Consider the following 22,575-nt stretch of genomic DNA (forward strand, 5'->3'; position numbering starts at 1 on the left):
AATATTGCAATATTGCAAGCAGAGCACAGTCCTTACCGGTATAAATGAAGAAAACCCATCTGGTCTATTGTCAGAGCACAGAAAAAGACACAAGAATGAATACATATTTGGGATAATACCAAAGGTTCCTATAGCCACTCTAGCCAAGTATCTTACACCAACATGTAGAAATTGTTTAAACAGAGAACATCAGCAAACATAGGTCTGTCTCCTTGTATGTACTCAAGCTTCCAGCAAACCACAGCTATCAACTTACTGAATCAGGTGGTTTATCCCTCCAACAGCAAACTGGTCCTCCATGAATCTATCTAAACTGTTTTGAAACCACGTATACTTCTGTTCTCCAGACCACAAAGGAAGGAAGAATAGTTCAGCAATTCCATTACATATCGCATTATCCTGTTTTAAATTTGGTTTAGTCCTACAACAATTGCTGCCTATGCCTATGTATTTCTGGATGTTCATGTCATGGAATGGAAAGCCCTAATCACAGTATTGAGTTAAATCTCAATTTATTGCTATGAAATTAGGTGAGTCCTTGCTATGAGATGCAATCCATGCCTCAGAGGATTGTCTGAATTGATTTCAGAGTACTTGTTAAATATTTTAGATCTCTCAGTGATTCTTTTGCATTTAATACTTACAAGAGCCAAACCCCACTGCAAATAGGTCCTTGTACTTTGGATTCCTGTAATGAGAAAATATATATAAGATTGCATTTATTATTAACCATGTAGTTCCACAGCAATGCATAGTGTTTCACACATTAACTTCAGAGTCCACTCTCACAGGACTGCACTCAGTCTGAAGACTCTGCCCTTTGCCCATATGCACTAATAAAGTTTGTGAGTAACTTGTCCAAAAAACACAACATCAGAAGATCAAAACAGTAGATGAAAAAGATAAAAGGACAGACATGTCAATCTCTTGGCTTATCCATTTCATAGTTTTGGAAAGTTTACTTTTAAAAATGAGATCTCTGAGGAAAGTGAAAAGGCAGGAATATATTGGTTCCCATCTTTCAGTGGCAAGAATTAAAGAGTTTCTAAATCAATAAACTCACTTTCCCTACCTGTTACTAAATTATGAGAGATGCTTCCAGAGACAGCTATCAGTTCATAAATTCATGATCATAACCACAAATCAGGAAGGGAAATTCCCTTCTGACCCAGATGGTGAACAGTGTATTTCTTGTGGCAAACACTGACAATGAGCAATTAGCTGTCTACTATGTCATCTAACGTCCCTTTACTTGAAAAACATCTACCCTCTCTACAACCTCTTCTGTGACTGGTAGGTTACTGCAGGTAGGGTTTCCATGGGACAAAGATCAGTTTTGTTGCTATCCCTGAGCTCACACAGCACAACCAGTGGGTAACAATTCCATGAAATGAACACGTGGAAATTATCTAATGAGTATTTTCTCTGACTTGCTCCTGTGAATTGATAACATAAACCCACTTCTCTTTTCACTTCTCCTTTCTCATTTGGGCTAATACTTAGGCGTACTAATGCTCTTGTCCTTTTCACTAAAAGCACCATCACTGCTAAATATGAGAGAATAAAAATTGAATTAGAAAAGCTTATTCTATAAAGCAGTTTGGAGTAATATTTCCAATTTCAGAGCAATTTTTCTGTTATAATTTGCTGGAGACAAGTTTAACAGCAGTACAAACTACCTATTAAAGATGCCTTTTCTCCCAATTTTGCTTTCCATTTTTACTGCTTTACTGTTTTATTGTTACTCTACAGCACGCTTGATACTCTCTTACATAATACCACAGTGGCTTGAAAGGCAGAAGATGGCAATCCTGCTCTGTCTCTCCATACATTCTCCTTGTCAAGGCACAAACATGCTCACGCAAACAAGAGGAGGCCTAACTGCAGGCAAGCACAGGGCAGGGTATGGTATATCTCATGCTCAATGCATGAACCAAGCCAGTTCTGAGGAGGATTGAGCACGTTAAAAAGTGAAAGGATTCATTTGTGTTGGTTATAAGTGGGTTTTCTTCAAAGTAATAACCATAGCTATAATATCTCAGAACAAAAGAAAGTTGATTTGAAAGTATGAGTGATCATTTTTGAACTGACCAAATATGTAAAAGTGGACAGCAGGGCAAATGCCTACTGCACTGAACTGTGCAAGATCCCAATACACAAATACCTCTCTTGTCTGAAGGGGAAGCTGTGTGAGGAGAGGCTGAGGTCACCTGGTCTGTTCAGCCTGGAGAAGAGGAGACTGAGGGGAGACCTCAATGCAGTTAAAACGTCATTGTGAGAAAAGGAGGGGCAGCCACTGATCCCTTCTCCATGGTGAGCAGTGACAGAAGCCAAGGCAATGGCATCAAGCTGCATCAGCTACACTGATGAGACAGCTACACTGGATCTTAAGAAATGATTCTTCACCCAGAGGATGGCTGGGTACTGGAACAGGCTCCCCAGGGAAGTGGTCACAGCACCAAGCCTGACAGAGCTCAAGAAGTGTTTGGTCAACACTCTCAAGCACTCTCAAGCAGGATTTTTGGGGCTACCCTGTGCAAGGCTGATTCCTAAAACATACTGTCCAAAGACATGACACATCTCTCCCAGCTTTCCCAAGGAAGTGTGGTTTCCCTGCTAACCACACTCCAGCACCTTTTCCCAGTGCTGCACAGAGCCTGCTCTGCCACCAGGTTGTGCTGAGGGGCACAAGCCTGTCACATTCAGCCTTACACAATCTTCTCTGCAACCAGAAGCACCAGACACATTTCAGTGTTGCCCAAGCAACCGACTGTAATAAATCAAAGTCATGTTCCCAGAGAAATCAGCCTTCATAAGATGCCTTTACATTCCATTCCACTCCCCTGCTCAACAGTCGAGATTAAGTTTGGAATGAAGAGACTTACCAGGAGATGGCAGTAACTGCAAGTTTCTTGGTTTTTTCATACTGGAACTTCCAGAGTGGGAGGAGGGTTCCTTCCTGGCCTCTGAATTCATCTGATGCATCCTCAAAATATTTAAAATCTAAACAGAACAAAACAAAACAAAACAAAAAAAAAAAACCGAGGAAAAGGTCCCATTATATAAATCAGAAATAAAAAAGCACAGTTCAGTGTCATGGAAGCTTTAAAAGGCAATTGGTTACCCTCACAGTCTCTGCACTACCCAATTGTTAATGTAAAATCTGCCTGAGTTCTTAAGTCCTAACTCCAAACCAGAAGTTCAGCCCTTTAAATGCGTTTTACCAATTCCTCTCACACCAAGGAAAAATAAATAATCAAACTGATGATCAGCAGACAAAGGATTAACAAGAAAATAGAAGCCCTGAGCAAGGTGTGACCTCAGGCCACTCCCAGAGCTACATATGGCCCTGCAGGAGGAAGCTGAGCAGAGACAGCAAAATTACTCTTGCAAAATGACATCAAGACTGAGTACGTAGCCATGGTTGGTATGTGAACAGGGATCAGCTCTGCTCTGGCTGCTGTCACCAGCACCTGCATCCAGGAGTGAAGTACCTGCTGAGGGAAGGAAGTGCTGCAGGGAGGGCAGTGCTCACCAGACCTGCTGTTCCCCAGCCAGCTCAGAGCAGGGCTAATGTGGCATGCTCTTTGCATGTCCATGGTCTGATGAACTATTTGCCTTGAGTGAGTCAGCAGGTTCCTAGAACTGCTCATTTTACTTCTGTTTCTCTATTCTGTTCTGTTCTGTCCTGTCCTTGCTGTGGCCGTAGGTACTTATCTGCAGGACTGACACTTCAGACTTGAGTTAGGAGCACCTCCCAGAGGGCCATACCTTGTGCAATGTCATCAAATGTGTTCAGGTTCACCATCCGTTCCGCTATTTTAGCAGCCTTCGCAACCTTGCTTAGAGAATCAACGTGCTGAAGAAAAAAGAAAGGAAGAGAAACTGTATTTCCTGACTGTTTACAGGTGCCTCAGGCCTCATGTGACTGAAAAACTTGAGTCCTTTGATCTTGAATACAGATTAATTTGATATGTGTTATACCAGCATCTAATGATACAGGTGCTTGAAAAAATGTAATTGTTTTATTATAAATTTAGCAAAATGCCATCCACAGCTGATCTGTGGTAACTTCAGTGTTTATTCCTGATTTAGTTCAATACAGGTACTTACCTATAAAGGTAGATAAGAGTCTTGTCTTTCAGGGTAACTCCTGACAGGATGCCCTAAAAGGACATACATGATTCCTCCCCCATCTCACTCTGTGTAACAGTTCATCAGATTTGGTAATGAAATCAGGGGGGCTTGATCATGAATGAGCATTCTCTCATCTCTACTTGGAGAGCACTAAGGTCTCATGCATTAAGTAAACACCACAGGATTTAGGAGTCCTTCAGTAAATCACCGGGTAATTCCAACCTGATCCATTCACACATCCATGGATAAGAGGAGAAAAGTGACCCCAGCAGGGGCGTTTGTCTGTCAGAAGGTGGCTGGTTCATATGCTTATCTGACAGAACCCTGTGGCTGACCACCATATCTTACTAAACACCATTCTCAATTATTTTTTGTGAGTGTGCTCCCTATACTCTGTATGTGTATGTGTTACCGCTAGTGAAATGCAAACTGGACTAACTAGAAAGAAGAACAAGCAGCGTGGGTGCCAGCAGTGGGAAGGACAAAGCTTGAAAGTCCACAGTGCTGGACCATATAAGTATGATATCATCACAGCTCTGTGCAATGATGTCAGAATGCCAAGGCATATACAAAGTGCTCTGAGAGCTTGCTGCTCTAAGTACCTGAATCCCCATCCACTACTGCTGCCCCAAAGCCCCACCAGTGTTTCAAAGCCTTTAATCTTCAAACCCTACTATGAACTGATGGCTGCCAGCGCAGCAAGATTTCCTTCATAGTGACAACACTATGCCACCCTTGACACAGCTCAGAGAGTGCCCTGAATAAGAAAAGAAAAAGTGAAAAGTTTGACCAAACTACACCACAGAGTCACAGTCAGAACCAGGAACATGACTTCATCTTATGTGTCCAGCCCTCTGCTTCTTTCCTGGGCTCTACAGACTCGAGGAAGATTGAGTCTCATTCAAAGAGCATGAAATTAATATGGCTACACAGAGATGAGAGGACAAAAGAGAAAAAAAATTCTATAAACTGTTACATTTTTTATAAATCTATGGTTTGCTTACACTTCCAGTAATGTGTGCAGTCCTCTTTTCCCATCCTAGAAAAAATTAAGTAGAACTTGAAACCAAATTCAGAGAAAAGCAGCAGATCAAGGCAGGGGATTCTGCCCCTCTGCTCTGCTCTGCTCTGGTGAGACTCACCTGGAGCACTGCATCCAGAGCTGGGGTCCCTGCACAGGAAGGGCAGGGACCTGCTGGAGTGAGCCCAGAGAGAAGGCCATGAATAAGAGCAGGAGCTGGAGCCCCTCTCCTATGGAGACAGGCTGAGAGAATTGGGGTTGCTCAGCCTGGAGAAGAGAAGGCTCTGCGGAGACCTTAAAGCACCTTCCAGTGCCTAAAGGGAACCCACAGGAAATATGGGGAGCGACTTTTTATCAGGAAGTATAGTGACAGGGTGAGCAACATCTGTTTTAAAATGAAAGAGAGCAGATTTGGATTAAACATTAGGGAAAAAAATTCTTTACTGTGAGGGTGGATGTTGAGGCACTGGCACAGGTTGTCCAGAGAGGCTGTGGACGTCCCATCCTTGGAAGTGTTCTAGGCTGGGTTGGATGGGGCTCTGAGCAGCCTGGTCTAGTGGAAAGTTTCCCTGCCCATGGTACAGTGGTTGGAATGAGATGATCTTTAAGGCCCCTTCCCACCCAAACCATTCCATGAATTTATGATACTATGATTCCACAAATTTTATTTTTGGGGGGTGTCAGTGCAAAGCAGGCCATACATTAAAAAGAAATAAAACAAAAAACAAAACAACCTTGTAAATGCAGAAACAATTCAATTATTCATTTTTTTTCCCTGCAAAGCAGGAAACTCTCCAGATGAATCCAAAAAGTTTTAAGTCATCTTTTCTGTCAGGTAGCTATGCTGTTAACAACACATCCATTACTACATTGTTGACATTCTAAGTGGATGAGAGTAAGTTATTTTCTCTTTATATCCTGTCCTGTTTCAGATTTGATTTGTTCTGTATGGTGCTGAAATAAATCTTCAGAGGAAGTGCTAGGCCTAATTTCTCTTCTTCCAAAAAAAAAAAAAATTCTTTTTGAAACACATTTTTCCACCTTAGCTCAATTCTAAGCCAGCTAGCCAAATGCAAGGAGAGCTCATAGGATAACACACTTGTTTTGCTTCCTTCTGTGCATAAATTATTTTTAGAACAGCAATAATGTTAACTGAATCATATGTAAGATGGATAATGGACTAGTGCTTTGGAAAAAAATGTCTTGGTCTTTCTCTGTAATTCCTTATCACCAATTGTCTTGTATTTGCCTCTTAGCAGCTGGCCAGTTGCAATAAAACTGAAGCATGAAAAAAAACTTCTACTGGTGTGTAATTGCGTATCCAGGAGACAAACCCCACCTGAAATCAGTGCAATAACTGATCATACCACTAGCAATATATACACTGTGACTAGAAGAGCCCCTGGTTTGCAAAGAAAGAAGCACAGTACAGGGCTGTTGTCATCTGTTGCCCAGCCAACACCTGAATGTAAACACCAACTGTAAATCCCAAATAAAGTCCCTCAGCTCGAATCATGTCAAGTAGTTATTAAATTCAGTAAGTGTACTCATCTCTTCATTTACACTCTTTGCCTTTAATTCTGATAAACTGCAAACAGAAAACTGAAGACAGAGGAGTCAGTAACAAACCTAAGCATTCCTCAGGATGGCCAGGAACAGGCGAACCATAATGTGAAAGTTAACTGCATTCTAAATTCACCTGTTATATAAAAAATAATAGTAGCCATCATCCAAGAGCTTCCAAGGGATATTTATGACCCTGTGAGCTGTCTCACCAGGCACATCTCAGATAAGGATAATGCTGCTGTGAGATAGACAAGTGAGACAGAACCTCACAAGATTCAGGGATGCACATTTCTCTGTTAAATATAAATTTTGATTTGACTTCTTAGGACAACGATCAACCACCTCTGTTTCAGAGGAGATTACAGACTGTTCCACTGTAGAAAGTTTCTGCTTAAATTTCCTATTTTAATTTAATTTATATTTTAATTTTTTCCCTAATTGGTTGACATCATCTCTATTTCTGTTGATACTATCCTCTTCCTTAGTAGTCTCTCTATCTCTAACATTAACAGATAAATATGCTAAGATTTTCTAGTGTTGTATATTAAAGCTTTTGATTTCTTGTGATATTTTTCATATCTACACAGGTTTGCAATCAATCATCTTTGAAAGGTAGTGATCAAAATCACATATCCCTGTTCTACTCCTGAAAAGGTATCAGCCCACCTTATATAACATAAATATCTTCTCTGCTATTCATCACAGGGTAAATTCCAGCAACAGACTTGTCTCTCATAGCCACATCACAACTCACCAACACACTCATGTTTCTCCCTGTCATTACAGACTGTAAGCCTGCTCCTTACCAAAGATTGTTTAGATACAAGTCTTCCACTCCACCAGTCCCTCCCAAGCTGCAATAATAACCACTTTTCTGGTATATCTAATAATTGCCTAACGGCACTATAGCAATAGTTAACAGAATTCCAGATAGATTACCTTTCCTCTACTTTCCTTGTTCAAGAAGAAAACAACTTGCTTTTCTTTAAAAAAAGAGATGAGTTTATTTGGACACAGCCTACCTTTGGTAAATATGTGCTACTTTATTCCATTTCATATTTAATCCCTCTGTGTTCTGTATTTTTTTCCTCCTTATTAATTCTGTTGCCTCATGTGCTGTAAAGGTCAGACTGATGGTACCATTTTTACCTCTCTTGAATACAACATCCTTGTTACGGTCCAATCACATTGCTCCACCCCTTTTTGCATAGATTCATTCAAAATCCTTAATGTCAGACTTGTGGTTTCATGCCTTGCCATCTCAGGGTATGAGGAGCAAGCCTGCATCAATTACATTAAACTCTGCATTTTGCTTCTGCCTCAAATACTGTAATTTCTAAGCTCATTCAAGAATATAAGGAGGGTTATGGATCAGACCAAGCATATCTCTGGGTCAGGACTGTGGAATCGTAGAATCATCTGGGTTGAAAAAGACCTTTAAGATCATTGAGTATCCTCCCTGTAATCAGAACCATAAACAGATGGTACAGGAACAGAAAGAGCAGGACAGGCAGATACAACACTTCTGCCTAGTTATCTCTGCTTTCAGATATTTTCAGCTCAGAAAATTTCGTATCATTCCTCTTTGGTATTCTGTGCTATCAATGGTCTGTGTACAGCCTTGACAATACTGAGGAAAAGTTTCAAATGTTGTATCACTGCTATTAGATGTAGCACACCCTTTCCCCTCTAGATCCATTTGAGAGAAAGGCACATGGAGAGATTTCTAGGAGTTTCTCATCAGAGTCTCCAGTCAAATACTTTCTATTATTCTAACTTTTATTCCCTCATACATCTTCTTTATAAAATTCTCACCCTTCCTTCTATTGAAATCCTTGTTTATCTCCCTTCTTTTCCTGTTGGCTGCCTCTATCTTCTCCTTTGATAAACCATGTCTTTCTTGCTTTTCCTAATTCTTCAGAGCAATGCACAGCTTCATTTTACTTCTTCTCCCCTAGCAAGAAGCCTCTCCTCTCCTCTCCTCTCCTCTCCTCTCCTCTCCTCTCCTCTCCTCTCCTCTCCTCTCCTCTCCTCTCCTCTCCTCTCCTCTCCTCTCCTCTCCTCTCCTCTCCTCTCCTCTCCTCTCCTCTCCTCTCCTCTCCTCTCCTCTCCTCTCCTCTCCTCTCCTCTCCTCTCCTCTCCTCTCCTCTCCTCTCCTCTCCTCTCCTCTCCTCTCCTCTCCTCTCCTCTCCTCTCCTCTCGTCTCACCACATTTTTAAATGGATCACATCCTTTCTCTCCTAGTCATGCATTCCTTTGACCTCTTATTCAGTACCAATACCAATACTGTTTTCTCTCTCTTTTCATTCACTACATTTTCAAATCCTCAACTAACTCCTACCATCATCTCCAGCTGTGGCTCTAGTTCTTGAAGCTTCTCTTTCATGGCCTCCTACCATAGCAACAGCTTCCATGAGAGACCACCAGTGGTAATAGCCACTCATTTTATCTTCTTCTTTCCCTTAGGTTAAATCTGTTGCTATCCCAGTAGCTATCACAGTTTTTCTTACTAATACTTAGCCTGACCAGAACAATGGTGGAAATTAATTGTGGCTTCTAGCCATTGTAGCTTGATCCAGATCAGCCATGTCTCCTGCTTGATGTTCCACAGTTCCCTTCAGCAATGGCCAAGCACAGTTTGGCCTCAAAAAGTGCTCCACTGGAAAAGCTGTTTCAATTAGCATTATGTAACATGTGAATTAGGAGCTCCACAAAACCTGCTTCTCCATTTGCTGACTTGAGGCCAGCAATATAGATCCTGATGCCATCAACCTTTAGTTTCCGTATACCTATATCTGAACAGACACAATGACTGTAGTAAGTCTGATCTGAGCCTTGAAGTACTTCACATAGCATTTTTTCCAGTTAATAAGGGAAGAATTAATCAGAATTCATTCCATATAATTCAGGCTGGTTGACCAGCTTCACAGAGGACCTCAGTTTGGGACACTGGCTCTGCATAAAGAAGCTTTTCTTTTCACTTATTCAGTGCACCAACTTTTTGGCTTCCCTTCAAGCCCCCTGGAAAGTGTTAAGTGTGAAATGCAAAACACCAAAGGGACAGATATCATAAGTGACTGGATTTCAATTTCCCACTGTTGTCAGTGGAGTGGGCAGCAGGTGTTTTACAATATGGTTTCATTCATAGAATATTTATTTAATTTTCATTATCAGTTTTTAGCAGTCCACCCTTTAAGCCTGTTGACTTGAGGCTTAATTCTCTGAAACATACTCAGGTGAAAGGTTTACTGGTTTTCAAAAGGACTGTGTATTTCCATGGCACAATTCACAAGAAGAAGCCTGTCAGAACACGTTTCTAGTCTGTTTATACTGTAAGGTTTATACTGGCACAGTGCTGCTTCGTGGCTAAACCAGCCAAATCCTCTGCAGTCGTATTGGCCATATGGTATGAAAGAGCTAAAGCCACTTTCAGGAGTCCACTCCTATTACACACACAAACACATGTGTGTGTGTGTGTGTGTGTGTGTGTGCGTGTCTATGTCTATGTCTATATGTCTGTATGTATATGTGTATGTGTATGTGTATGTGTATGTGTATGTGTATGTGTATTTCTTACTTATGTTGATATATCTACACCTATTCTAGGAGCAAGTTCTGGACTGATTTACATGATTATGCATTATGATTCTCAGGGTATCTTGCTCCAGTCATTATAGAAATTATTTCAGTTTGCCTTCTAAATCATTTACCTTAGACTGGGGAAGAAAGAACCAACCAGATAAACAATAACAGAAACTTCCTGAACCCCTTGAAAACATTCTGGAACATGAAAAAAATCTTCCAGGGTTGCCATATCGTCCTACATATCATACACTCAGTGTATTAAGTGGGATGATATTTGTAAAACGGGGATACTGTCACTTTGATAGAACAAACTGCGTCATTCCCACAAGCAGTCCTCAGCTACTCCTGACTCTGGATTAGGAGTCAGTATCACCCACACAGAAAGGTCACAGCATGAGCTCAGGTCATGGCAGGTGTTAGGACACCTGATATTCTGAGAAGCATGCCACTTAGATATCTATAATTAGAAAATGTATGAATTGTAGTTCTATAAAATCATTAAAAATAAAAATTAAAAAATAGTGAAAAGTGTTTTACTACAGTGCTGTATTTTGAAATAATCCTAAATTTCAGTGCCTTTCAGATTGAAACATTGTTTGTAAAACCGTCATCACTTACAGCTCTTAAAAAAAATCACAGGTGTTTCTACCTATTTAGTTCTTTTATCCCTCATATAATCAAAAATGTGACACAAACACAGTGCATGAAAACCAAAAGCTATATATCTCACTCAGTAATCAGGTTTGAAAATAAAATTATGCAAAATCAAAATCCTGTTTTATGCAGCACAAGAGAAATACTGTTTGGGGAATACAATTTCTAGCAAAAAGTAACTTCTCACTGTTTCTTAAAGGTATTTGCCCACTAAGACAACAGCCAGCATGATTTGCTTTCACCTAACTTACTCTACAGATGCACCCACCACCACTTGGAACTACCTTTTCCCCCACATTATGCAACATACCGGTGGCTCCACATAGGATAACTTTCTTCCAGTTTTCTTTTCTTCTTTCTTTACTACCACAGGTTTTGTTTTTTCTTTCTCTTTTGCCTTTTCCATTCTCTCAAGTTCCTCCATATAGGTATCATAGATATACCACTGAGAGACAGACAGAAGCAGGATTTATCAGGACCTGATCATATTCCAGAGAATAGCCATCTACACCATCATAAAAATATGATACTCATCTCAACAGTACCACTGCTGATGGAATTTGCTGAACATCTGCCTTATTGCATAAAAAATGAAGAGTTAACATCCAAGATTTTTCAAGCATGATGGGGCATGTCTTATTTTAAGAAGACATTACTGCATTCTTAACAATTTCTTTCCTCCAACACTCTACTTGCTCTTTTGACTCCGTCCATACCTTTATTTTTGCAGGACTTTGTGTTTGGCTAATTTTTGTCAATTAATTAATTTCTAATTATTAATAATTATTATCAATAAATTGCTAATTAATGTTTCCTGTGTTTAATAGAAAACATGCATTAAACATTTGCTTTATGACATTTCTCATGTGGTATTGGAAAATTAAATTGTAGTTGCTTAACACAATTTAAATTTGGACTCCAACTCTGCAGCATATGATCAAATGGAAACTGAGAGCAGTTTTACATCTTCTGCTATGCCACATGCCACACACGTCTTACTCGGGTAGATCCAAAAGTAATTTCTCTTAAGAATTATTCATTAGTATTAAAATTCTAGTATTGTACCTGAAGCAGGTATATTTCTTTCAGGACAAAACAAAAGGCAATCTGACACATATTTTAGAATAGGGAGTATGATTCAAACATAGAATATAGATTAGAACACTGGAATAAAGGTAGAAGAACTCTTTAGAAGAAAGAAACCCTTTATTGTGTTGTAAATTTGCAGGTAGAAATTAGATGGAAAGATGTTCCAAACATCAAGGAAAGGACAAAAGATGAGACAAGTATGAGAAGGAGAAGAACAGAAAAGTCTGGAATAGGAAACTGTGAGCATTAAAAAGATAGGACAAAAGAGATGAAGGGAAAAAAGAGTTTATATAAAAACACTATTTTAGACCCACTAAAAATTTCAACAATATTAAAAGAAATCAATGGAAAACGTTTCCTCTTAGTTTTCAAACATTTAATGCAAATCTTAGTTAGGGGCTAATTATCTTAAGGACCTCTGTTCCAAGTCTCAGGACATCTCATTGTCAGAAGAAAAATGGAAGAAAACTCCAGCTGGAGAGAGGCAAGATCTCAGGCCAACTACTTCGCAATTTCAGGTTCAGGAATAAAATAGGTTTTAACCTGGCAAAGATAACTTTCACTCCCCTTCCTACCATTTCCCTGTAACAGCACATTTCAAGTTGCTGCCATTATGTTACAGTGTCTTCTTTTTGTTCCTATACTCACTGGTAACAAAGTGATGTTTTCAATATCAGTTTGATACACTAGTTTGAAACAATGTTTATATCTGTGACAAACACAATTACATTTTACAAATATCTGAGTGTTAATCAGCACAATTGGCCGGATTCCCCTTCCACTGAAAGTTGTAACGTACTTCTTGTGTGAAATATCATTCAAAATAATTTTTCTACTTTTTTAAGGAATGCAGAAAATGTTACAGATCCTTTCATCATGAATAGATAGGCACATATCTGCTACATAAAACAGAGTAAAGTCTCTTGCAACAGGTCTTCTATGTTCCTTATGCTGTAGTTCTCATTTGGTTAAGCTTTGGGCTTTAGAAACCTGTTTTGCATACAGCTAAACCTAGACAAAGTAAAAACTCAAGTCCTGCATATGCCAAATTCTTAACAATACTCCAAGATAGAGCTATGAAGCTATGTCCCTAGAGGAGACAGTACCCTGCAAGCTACAGCCCACCTCTTGCTGAATACAAAACTACTCTCAACCTGTGGTTTCCCTATTTCCACTCACTTAAGACTCTAAAGCAGACAGGTCAGGGTGGCTGTCAAAAGATAAACCAGTGGAAAGCATCTAAACTGCTTTAATTAAACTAATTTAACATTTAAACTTAAAAATATAAACCATGAGCAAATTTCACCTATTAAGGCAGGAGAGGGTCATACTAGTTTGTTGTCAGATTCAAACCAGAGATCAAAGCCACAGTAAAGGAATTCATTCCAATGCAAGGAATACAAACACAATAATTCGGTTTTAACCTTCTCACATTTCAATTTCCAATATATTTTCTAAAAAAACTTTAAAGATGAAAAGGAGATAGATAGATATAGATATAAATATACCTGGTTAACATTGTCTGAGAATGTTTCAAAAGGTGCAGGGTCAGTTTGCAATCCCTTTTCCTGAAAAAAGAAAAAGCATTGAAGAAGCAGGATCTCAGCATTGAAGCCCTCTGCAGTGCCATAGTCCAGCTGTGGAAACAGTCTGCACGAATAACTTGATATCCAAATGACACTTAGAGCACTGCACAACACTATCGTGGTGATCGTGCAACTACAAAAGGATTTTGTTGTGGACTAAAAGCATGTTCACTAGACCTTCTGATTTTTCCCCACATACTTCTAATATTTCAGTAGTTAATTTTGAAGGAGTTCAAATGTGGGGTTTTTTTTTTTCACCTCTACCATTTAAAAGGTTCCATTTATGGTATCAGTTATGACATCTTACCAAATTAGAAGAGTTTTGTCCTATATGTAAAAGAGCCAGTTAGATACAACAGTTAGAACAAAAGAATTGAACAGAATGAAACTTATAAACAATTCATGTGATGTTACTGAAATAATATTTTTACCATCCTTACATCAACATTCTGAAATAAATTAATGTATTTCTGTGAAGCATTACTTTAAAAGAACAGCATCTTCTTCTGAAAAACTGATGTGTCAGAACATTTTTAAGAAGCTGCCTGTGCCACTTCACTGACCTCTGAAATGAAGACATCTCAGAGGTGGTACATCCTGTACAGCACACCACAGTACTATGCAGCTATTTAAGGTCTATATTCTGCTTTCAAATGCAGAATCACACAGAGACACAAAAGCTTGTCCCAGTTAAATAATTTGGAATATATGCAGATGTGGGAACAAAGAAATAAGAAATTCCATGGCCTCCACTGGGATTTTTGAACAATGCAGAATCTTAGCTCAAACTTCCTATCAAGCTTCCTACTGCTGGCCAAACTCTCCTGAGATCTATCTCCAGCAGCACAGTATATATCTCATATATCTGTCCAAGTCTATCATATGTAAAGACATCTAACCCTAGGTGCAATGGCTATAAGACAACAGACAGGTTCTTTGGGGAAATACAAACTCCAATTGTAGCAAGGAAAACAAAAGAATTTTCTCTCTGAAACTTGAATCCCTGATGTAGGAAGCTGCTTGAGCACTCTGTCAGGAGCCAACAACACTAGGATTGCTCAGTCAGAAGGCCCCATGAAAATATGCTCACAAGGAATGGCTGTAGGTTCAGAAAAAAGCTTACAGGAGAGTAAGGGTTGGGTTGAGCCTGTACTTATTGGAAAGTGCATGCAGAGTGGGAAGGACATGTATCATGTGCAAGAAGTACAGATTTGTCACAGTTACATAAGTTTGTTACTGTAGTGCCCATACTTAACACAAGCACAAGCACATTTTTCCCAGCCAGCTCGCGGCACCAGGCCAAGAGTGGGCTGCTCCTGGAAAGCAGGACAGCTTAGGGCTTATGCTCTACGGCACTGGCTGTCCAGCATCGAGGGAAGGAGCAAGGACGAGGCAGAGGTCTTCCACGTGGCTTCCAAAAGGGATGTATTCTCTTGAAGGTTCCAGGGAGGAAAGACAAAAGATACAGGGGTACAGCAACTTATATGTGGGGGAGGAGCAAGGGGAGTGTACAAATAATAAACCAACAGGGAAGACTTAGGGGAGCAGCACAAGGTGGGGTTACACAATACATAAACCAATGGGGAACACAAGGGGAGGAGAGTGGGCACATAGTTCAGTGGGGCTTGGAGGAATAGGGGAATTCCAAAGGGGGCAGTCCAGGCAGGGGATTGGCACAAGGGAGGATTGACAACTTAAAATGAGGGGTACAGGGTACATTCGGGAACAAGGGGCAGGTATCAGGGTAGATTGGCAGCCGGGGTAGAAGGACACAACTAGGACTAAAGCATTAACAGGCGAGGGGATACAATTTAACAATAAAGAAGGTAATTGAGTCAAATTTTATATATATATATATACATACATATATATACACACATAATAATATAATATATATAATATATAATAATATATATACATGTAATATATATTATATATATATAATATGTATATATATACACACATATATATACACATATATACATATATATGTTATATATATATTTTATATATATATACACATATATATGTTATATATATTTTATATATATATCAAAACAAAAATGCACTGCAACATCTCCCCCTTTCTCCTTGAAAGGAGAGAGAGAGATTTTCAGAAATATTACTTAATAGTTTACAAAATTAAAATTAACATTATTAAGCTAAATTAATAAGCAATATAAAAGCATTTGAGACTTAATCATAAGGGATAAAACATCACAAATTATAAAATTTAAATGAATGAACACATCTTCACTTAAAGAGTTAATAGAAAATGTAAAATCACTACTATTAAAATTAACATTAGTATCAAAATCTACTATTAAATAATAACAGAAATTTACTTAATAAAATTACAACAAATTCTTAAACTTCATATTTGAAAATCTTGTCCCTTTATAACAGAAAACTTAACCTCCCACAGTGCACTTGCTTTGCTTTGTGGGGTACTAAAAACATAAGCATCTGATAACAAAATATATTAAACAGATAGACATAAAATAAAACTAGAAACAAACACTTAAGGAATTTAAACAAAACTGAAAAGATTTTATAGTCTAATCTCCTCCGGTTCTTGATCTTGTCACCAGGAGGGGTGCATTTCTTTAATCTCCTCTTCACGAGGGGCACAATTCTTAACCTCTTCATAAGGAAGGGCACGGTCCTTAATCTCCAGCTCTGGCTCCGGCACCGGTGTTATGGGTGCTGCTATTTTGGATGTTTCAGCTTTCCTGGAGAGGGTGTGACCCATGATGGAAAGGGCACAGCTTCGGAAACCATTCTGAGAACTTCAAGGGCTATTAACTGGGAGTGGGGGAACTGGTTGGGGGTTAGGGAAAAGTCCCTGGCAGCTGGCACCTTGCCACCAGGGCAAGGGTACCGAGGAGGTTGTGGGGAGCCAGGGAGTCGGTAGCAACCCTGCACCTCTTGGTGGGTTGCTCCCTCCAGCCTACCTGGTTTAGGGGACAAAGGGTTAGGATCAGGGGATGAGGGAAAGGGGGCTTTGGGAAGAACTGGGGAAAACTGAGATGGTTGCTTTTCCACCTTCCCATCATTTTCCTTAAAGGATAACGTTTGTCCCCAGAAATATCTCCTGCTTTTGTTAAATGCTGTCTTTACTTCTCTGGGGAACACACGTGGGAAGTGGAAAAACAACCATCTGACAAAACATTTTAACAAACCCCAAGAAAACTTCAGCCCGCCTCCCACCAGGGTTCCCACAGCTTGGATAGGAATCTCCCACTGTTGCCCTGACAGACAAGCATCCATCCTGTCAGGGACAACAAAATCCTCCCTCCCCTGTGGCAAAATATGAAACTTAAAAGTAAAGGGCCCAGTGACCACCCTCAACTCCCTTTCCACTCAGGGCACCCACCAACCCCCCTTCTTCACACAAACCTCCTTGTGAGCTCCCAGTCCATTGGGACAGCTCACCACTCCATTGGCCACTGAAACAGAAAGCCACAGAGGAGGTCCCCTGCCCTGAAGTAATCCTCCCAGGTGCTGGAGGGTTGCTACTTCACCCCTGGGAGTGCCACCAGCCAAAAAGTGGTGTACTCACCCAGGGGCACTGACACACCAAAAGGCTTCACTCCTGGAGAATCTTTGATTCCCGGGACAGCTGCAGCTCCCAGCACCTGGGAGGATTACTTCAGGGCAGGGGACCTCGTCTGTGGCGTTCTGTTTCAGTGGCCAATGGAGTGGTGAGTTGTCCTGACAGACTAGGAGCTCACAAGTGAAAGTTGTTGTCCTTTTAATATATGGGAACTTACATCTCTTATCCATTAATAAGAATTGAAGTATAAGACCATAAAAGTACACGGTGACAAACAGAAATTGCTTTCACACATTCAAAGTACTCAGCTGCTACCCTAACATTGCTCCATACTTTTTCAGATGAGAAAATACACATGAAAAATATCACATCCAAGTAGAGGCTTAAAGATTTACAGTAGCATCAAAACTTTTTGTAGGCTGTCCAAGAGCTCATGAGGCAAGAAATTTTCTGTCACCATTTTCATCACACCAGATGTTTTACAATAGTACAACCACCATACCTTTTTTCCTAATAGTATTGACATGTCACAGGATATGACACAAATACAGGTGATCTACATGTGCTCACAAAGGAAAGATCCTCCAAGTCACTGAAGGAAACAGCAACATACCCGCAGAGGATTGTGGTATGTAGTTGAACCTCTCTCAATGAAGTTGAACCGGTTTGGAAGCTTCTTCTCTGGTGTTTTTGGGGGAGGAGGCTCTTCTGCTTCTTCTGCCTCTGCTGCCTGAGCTGCTTCAGCTGCTTGTGCCTCCTCTCCCTCTCTCTCTCCCTCTTCTGCAGCCTGAAAGAAAATAGAGCAGTGACTCTACCCTGAGAGAACCAGTTGTCTTTTTCCTTCTTCTCAGACTGCTGGATTTCTGCTGCCGAGTGTAACAGAAGATTCAATATTTCAGATGCAAATTATGAGACTTCCACCACTCAAATCAAGGAGATTCTGAAATTATATCTGAATGGGAATATAGACATTCAGGAACCAAAACTGCTTTAAAACAAAGCCTGACATGATAGAGATAATATAGCACAGTTGCCTTTGGTAAAATGGACTCGGGAACAAGAAGATTTTGTTAAGAGTCCCATTACCCTGTGTTTTCATTTCCTTGCTAGACAATGAGTTTCACCTGAAACTCTGACACTGTGTGGGTTCTGACACTGTGTGCATAAGAATGAAGTTCTCACAGGCTACTCTTTTCCTATCAGCCAGCTGCCTTGAAATAGGGCCACTACTTTCATTCAGTTATGCCTGCTGCTTTCACCCCTCCAGATTTTGTTTTTCACCAATAGACATACTGTCCAGAAAGATTCCAGGTCCCAACAAATTACACTTTGTTTTGTTATAATGTCTGGATAAAGCCAGATCAGTATGATCCCCCTACTCAGCTCCTGCATCTGAAAAAAGGCATCAGGACCACAGCTGCCTAGCAGAACCTGCAGGTTCTCACCTACAGCACTGACATCTCAGACATAAAATAATCAATCACAGAAGGAAACCCATTTTATAGTAATGTCATTTAAAAGCTAATACTAAAAATCAAATGGACAGCTCTTAGATGGCGATAGAGAATAACCTCAGCATCTCCTTTGGGTTCTTCTTCTTTAGTCTCTGCCTCTTCAGTTGCCTCAGCAGAAGCCTCCTCAGGAGCCTTTTCCTCCTCAACAGAAGCCTTTTCTGATGAGAGAAAGGATATGTGAATGAGCCCAGAATAACAGGACATCTTATCCAATATTCTACAGATCCTCAGTCTTCTGGAGCATTGATATACATATGCATCGTTTCCTAATGCTTTATCATTAGACAACGCAGTAACAAATCCCCACTTTGGAGAACAACTGTTTGCTCAAAGCCACAAAAGGTGACAATTCTATTTCTAGAATTCATCTGCAAGACTTCTGGATGAACTGAAATAAAAAATAAATCTTTTGACTCAAAGCAAACTTCTGCAACCCATTTCTGATCTGAGTAACTCTGTTTATGGGTATCCCTTCAGCTCTGGACCTTTCTATCCTCCAGAATTGTCTGCAGTTATATACAATTACTAAGAATGTTTTCAAGGCACACAGAAGTTATAACATGGTTATTCTTATTTATATGGATAAAAATCAATATACCAGTCTTGTTAGAGAATAATGGATGTCTACATTCCAATCACAGCCTTGACTGCATAGCCATGCTAGCACTAAGCCATTAGAAACGAATTGGTTTGGAATCTATGAAAAACACTGCCAAAATTCCATGATTTCATGGCATTGAAGATCACATTAAGCACTTTATGCTACTTGAAATCATTATGCATAGTTTGTTAAGTGTAAAATAAAGGAGGCACTGACCCTCAGAAGCTCCAAGTAAGAACTACGCTCAGGAGCCTACCCAGTGTTATCATTGTGCCTGGAAGTTACCACCCTGACAGAACACTCATTGTGACAGAAATTCTCCCTTCACAAACAGTAGAAATACAATAAAATCACTAGCCAGTACATCCTCCCCAGCAGAAAATTCAAACCTAGAACTCTTTACAAATAACAGAGCTTTCAGTCTCTGGTTAATGCATCTTTTTGTCTGAACACCTAAGGGTGTTGATAGTAGCTCAGAGAAAAGGTCCAAGTAGTTCAGGGCTTTGTATCTCACATTGTCTGAAAGTAGATGTCTTGGTAAGAATTTAAGAATTGGTCATGTATGTGATAGTTTCCTGAAAAAAAAACCAGATTCTAAACATTTCTGCTTTAACACTTTAAATCATGTCTGAAACTTTCAAAACAGGCTAAGTATTTTAGACACGTATGTCCAACTAATGGTAGTGAAAGATGTTTCAAAGACAGTAAGTTTGAAAATTTCAGTGCTAGCATTCAAATTACTCAGAAAACACACACCATTTTCCAGCAAACATCTGGCTGATAATTTTTCTAACTTTGATTGCCAACAAGGATGCAAGCAGAAGTTGGAGCTGTTTAATTCTACGGTAATGCAGCATGATCATTGTGTTGAATTAGAGGAATAAGAGGAACCAGTACCTATCTGACATTTATTGTGATTTCAGACAATAAAGCTACCTTCTTCAGTGCTTGATCTGATACTCTGACGTCTGCCTTCATCTGAATCTTTGTGTATCAAATATCCATTCAAAGTGAAGTGAACGGCTGTTTGATCCATATCGTCCACTATTTTGTATGCTCGTTCCTACAAAAGAAGAACCCAACCAAATCATAGAATCCTAGAATCCTGGAATGGTTTAGGCTGGAAGGGGTGTTAAAGAACATCTTGTTACACCCTTTTACTACCCTGGGCAGGGACACCTTCCCCTAGCCCAGGGGGCTTAAAGCCCCATCCAATCCGGCTTTGAACACTTCCAGGTCTGCAGAATCCATAATTTCTCTGGGCAATCTGTTCCACTGTCTCACCATCTTCACAGTAAAGAACAGCTCAACCTGTATAATTTAGTTTTGAGCTGTACCTAAAAGCAATCAGAAACCACAAAAGAACACAGATGCTTCAATAGTTTTTTCTTATATATATATATATATGATTATTTACTATGTGAACCACGGCACAGCACTGAGCCCACTTCAGTCATTGTGGAGAATTTGAAGATATGGATTAATGATCACCTATCTATATACCATAAATATGGAAAACTTCAGCTCCAAAAAGAAAAGAAGGGCTTTATTTGATTCCACAAGACTGATTTTCTTTCTCTGGAATTGTGTAATTGTTGGTCAAACAAGAACAGTAGCAGAGAGGTGAGACAGACTTGGGAAGATTTTGCTTGGTTTTCTCTTCCCTTAGGTGTTGGTTTTGACAGGGATAATTTTCTTCACAGTAGCTACTGTGAGCTGTAGTTTTGATTTGTGATGAACACAGGGATGTTTTGATTATTGCAGAGCAGCACTTGCTGAGTTCTGTTCCCCACCCCACCTCATCTACCTGACCACAAGGATGTTCCATACCATGTGGTGCCATGCTTAGCATATAAATCTGGGGGGAAAAGAATGCTGTGGGGAAGAAGAAAAATGGGGGGATGTTTGGAATGAACATTAATATGTTACCAAACAACCATTAAGTTTCGTGCTTTCCTAGGGATTTCTGAACATCTGCCTCAAGTGGTGAACAAATTCCTTGCTTTGCTTTGCACAGCTTTTCTTTCCCTATTAAACCGTCTTCGTCTCAACCCATGAGTTTTCTCACCTCTACTCCTGATTCTCTTCTCTGTCCTACCATGGGATAGTGAGTTAAGGGCTGTGTGGGGCTTAGTGGCCAGCTGGGATTAAACCACAACACCTGCCTAGAGTCAGGAATAATTCAATGCCAGAGTTGGAGAAGCTGTCCCCATGCCCTTTCTTTCAAGGTGTGTAATCCTTCCCAGGGACGAGTGGGAAGCAAAGCCATCACTCCACCCTTCCTGTGTGACTGCCTTTGTGGCTGGCTGTATATGGTAGTGGGAGAAGGCTGCTCCAGGGTAATGCAGTGTGTGCCTTGCACATATAAATGTGAACATGTGACTTTGGATATTTTCTGGCTGTCTGTTGCTCACTCCTACTCACCATGAATAAAGCTTGTCAGTGGTTCCACAAAACACATTTCTGAGCTCTCCTATAATTCAATCTCCACATGTGGATACTAAGGCATAATTCTTACAGAATGAAAAAACCCTTGCTTTTTGTCCTTTAACCACCACAGAATGGGAAAAGTAACTACCTGAGATTAGCTGCATTAATTATCTTCACTGACAGATCTTGTTCTGTAATTGTCATATCCTACTTCTAAATAAATGCATCAATGCTTTTAGACTTTTACCCTCTATAAAAACCCTTTAAGAATCACTGGCAGTAAATATGTAATAAGATGTAGCCACATTAAAAGAAAATTTACCTGGTTATAAACCAAACGAAAACACAAAACCAATTAATTGAGAAAAAATCCAGTTTTATGGGTCATGTCACACTTACTTTAAAGCTGAATCTGACGATATCCCTGGGAACATGGGGATTATTAGCTGTCAAGGTACGTGTAACTTCCTTTTTTAACTCCTTTGGAATGGAAACAAAATAGTATTGTAAATGAAACTTCACTACTAATACAATGTACAGCAACAAAAATCACCATGTTTATGCTCAGTTCTGTGACGTTCAGTTCACTGCAGATACCTCATGTGCAGGTGATGCCACCACAAGAACAGTGCTTGGGACCAACCTGTCTCAGAGTGGAATCCAGAACAGTCTTCCTGCTTCCTATCACAGTATTTCAGGGCTTTCTTGATTGTGATTCTTATCTAAGATATGGTAGCACTTGGAAAATGCTAGCTGCATTCTATAGGGTGAGACAGAAAACTCATGTCTTTAAAATTTACACTGTCCAAAAATAAATAAGCTCAGTAGCAGTACTT

General features: G+C 39.9%; 1 protein-coding gene across 1 annotated transcript in view; it reads right to left on the reverse strand.

The window, feature by feature from the left end:
* DNAI1 (dynein axonemal intermediate chain 1) overlaps positions 1 to 22,575 on the reverse strand; it is a 143,185-nt gene that overhangs the window by 104,345 nt on the left and 16,265 nt on the right. Inside the window, exons 4-12 of the mRNA XM_088054323.1 lie at positions 22,139 to 22,219; positions 20,246 to 20,372; positions 18,766 to 18,866; positions 17,808 to 17,981; positions 13,561 to 13,620; positions 11,274 to 11,408; positions 3,772 to 3,859; positions 2,886 to 3,003; positions 645 to 688 (exon numbers count right to left, since the gene is read on the reverse strand). Of these exons, the coding sequence (XP_087910449.1) occupies positions 645 to 688; positions 2,886 to 3,003; positions 3,772 to 3,859; positions 11,274 to 11,408; positions 13,561 to 13,620; positions 17,808 to 17,981; positions 18,766 to 18,866; positions 20,246 to 20,372; positions 22,139 to 22,219 (928 nt within the window). The remainder of the gene's footprint in view (positions 1 to 644; positions 689 to 2,885; positions 3,004 to 3,771; positions 3,860 to 11,273; positions 11,409 to 13,560; positions 13,621 to 17,807; positions 17,982 to 18,765; positions 18,867 to 20,245; positions 20,373 to 22,138; positions 22,220 to 22,575) is intronic.

This window comes from Pseudopodoces humilis, chromosome 4 (genome assembly GCF_049639895.1).
Source record: "Pseudopodoces humilis isolate 2021_Gansu_Grassland_sample_001 chromosome 4, ASM4963989v1, whole genome shotgun sequence".
Taxonomy (NCBI): domain Eukaryota; kingdom Metazoa; phylum Chordata; class Aves; order Passeriformes; family Paridae; genus Pseudopodoces; species Pseudopodoces humilis.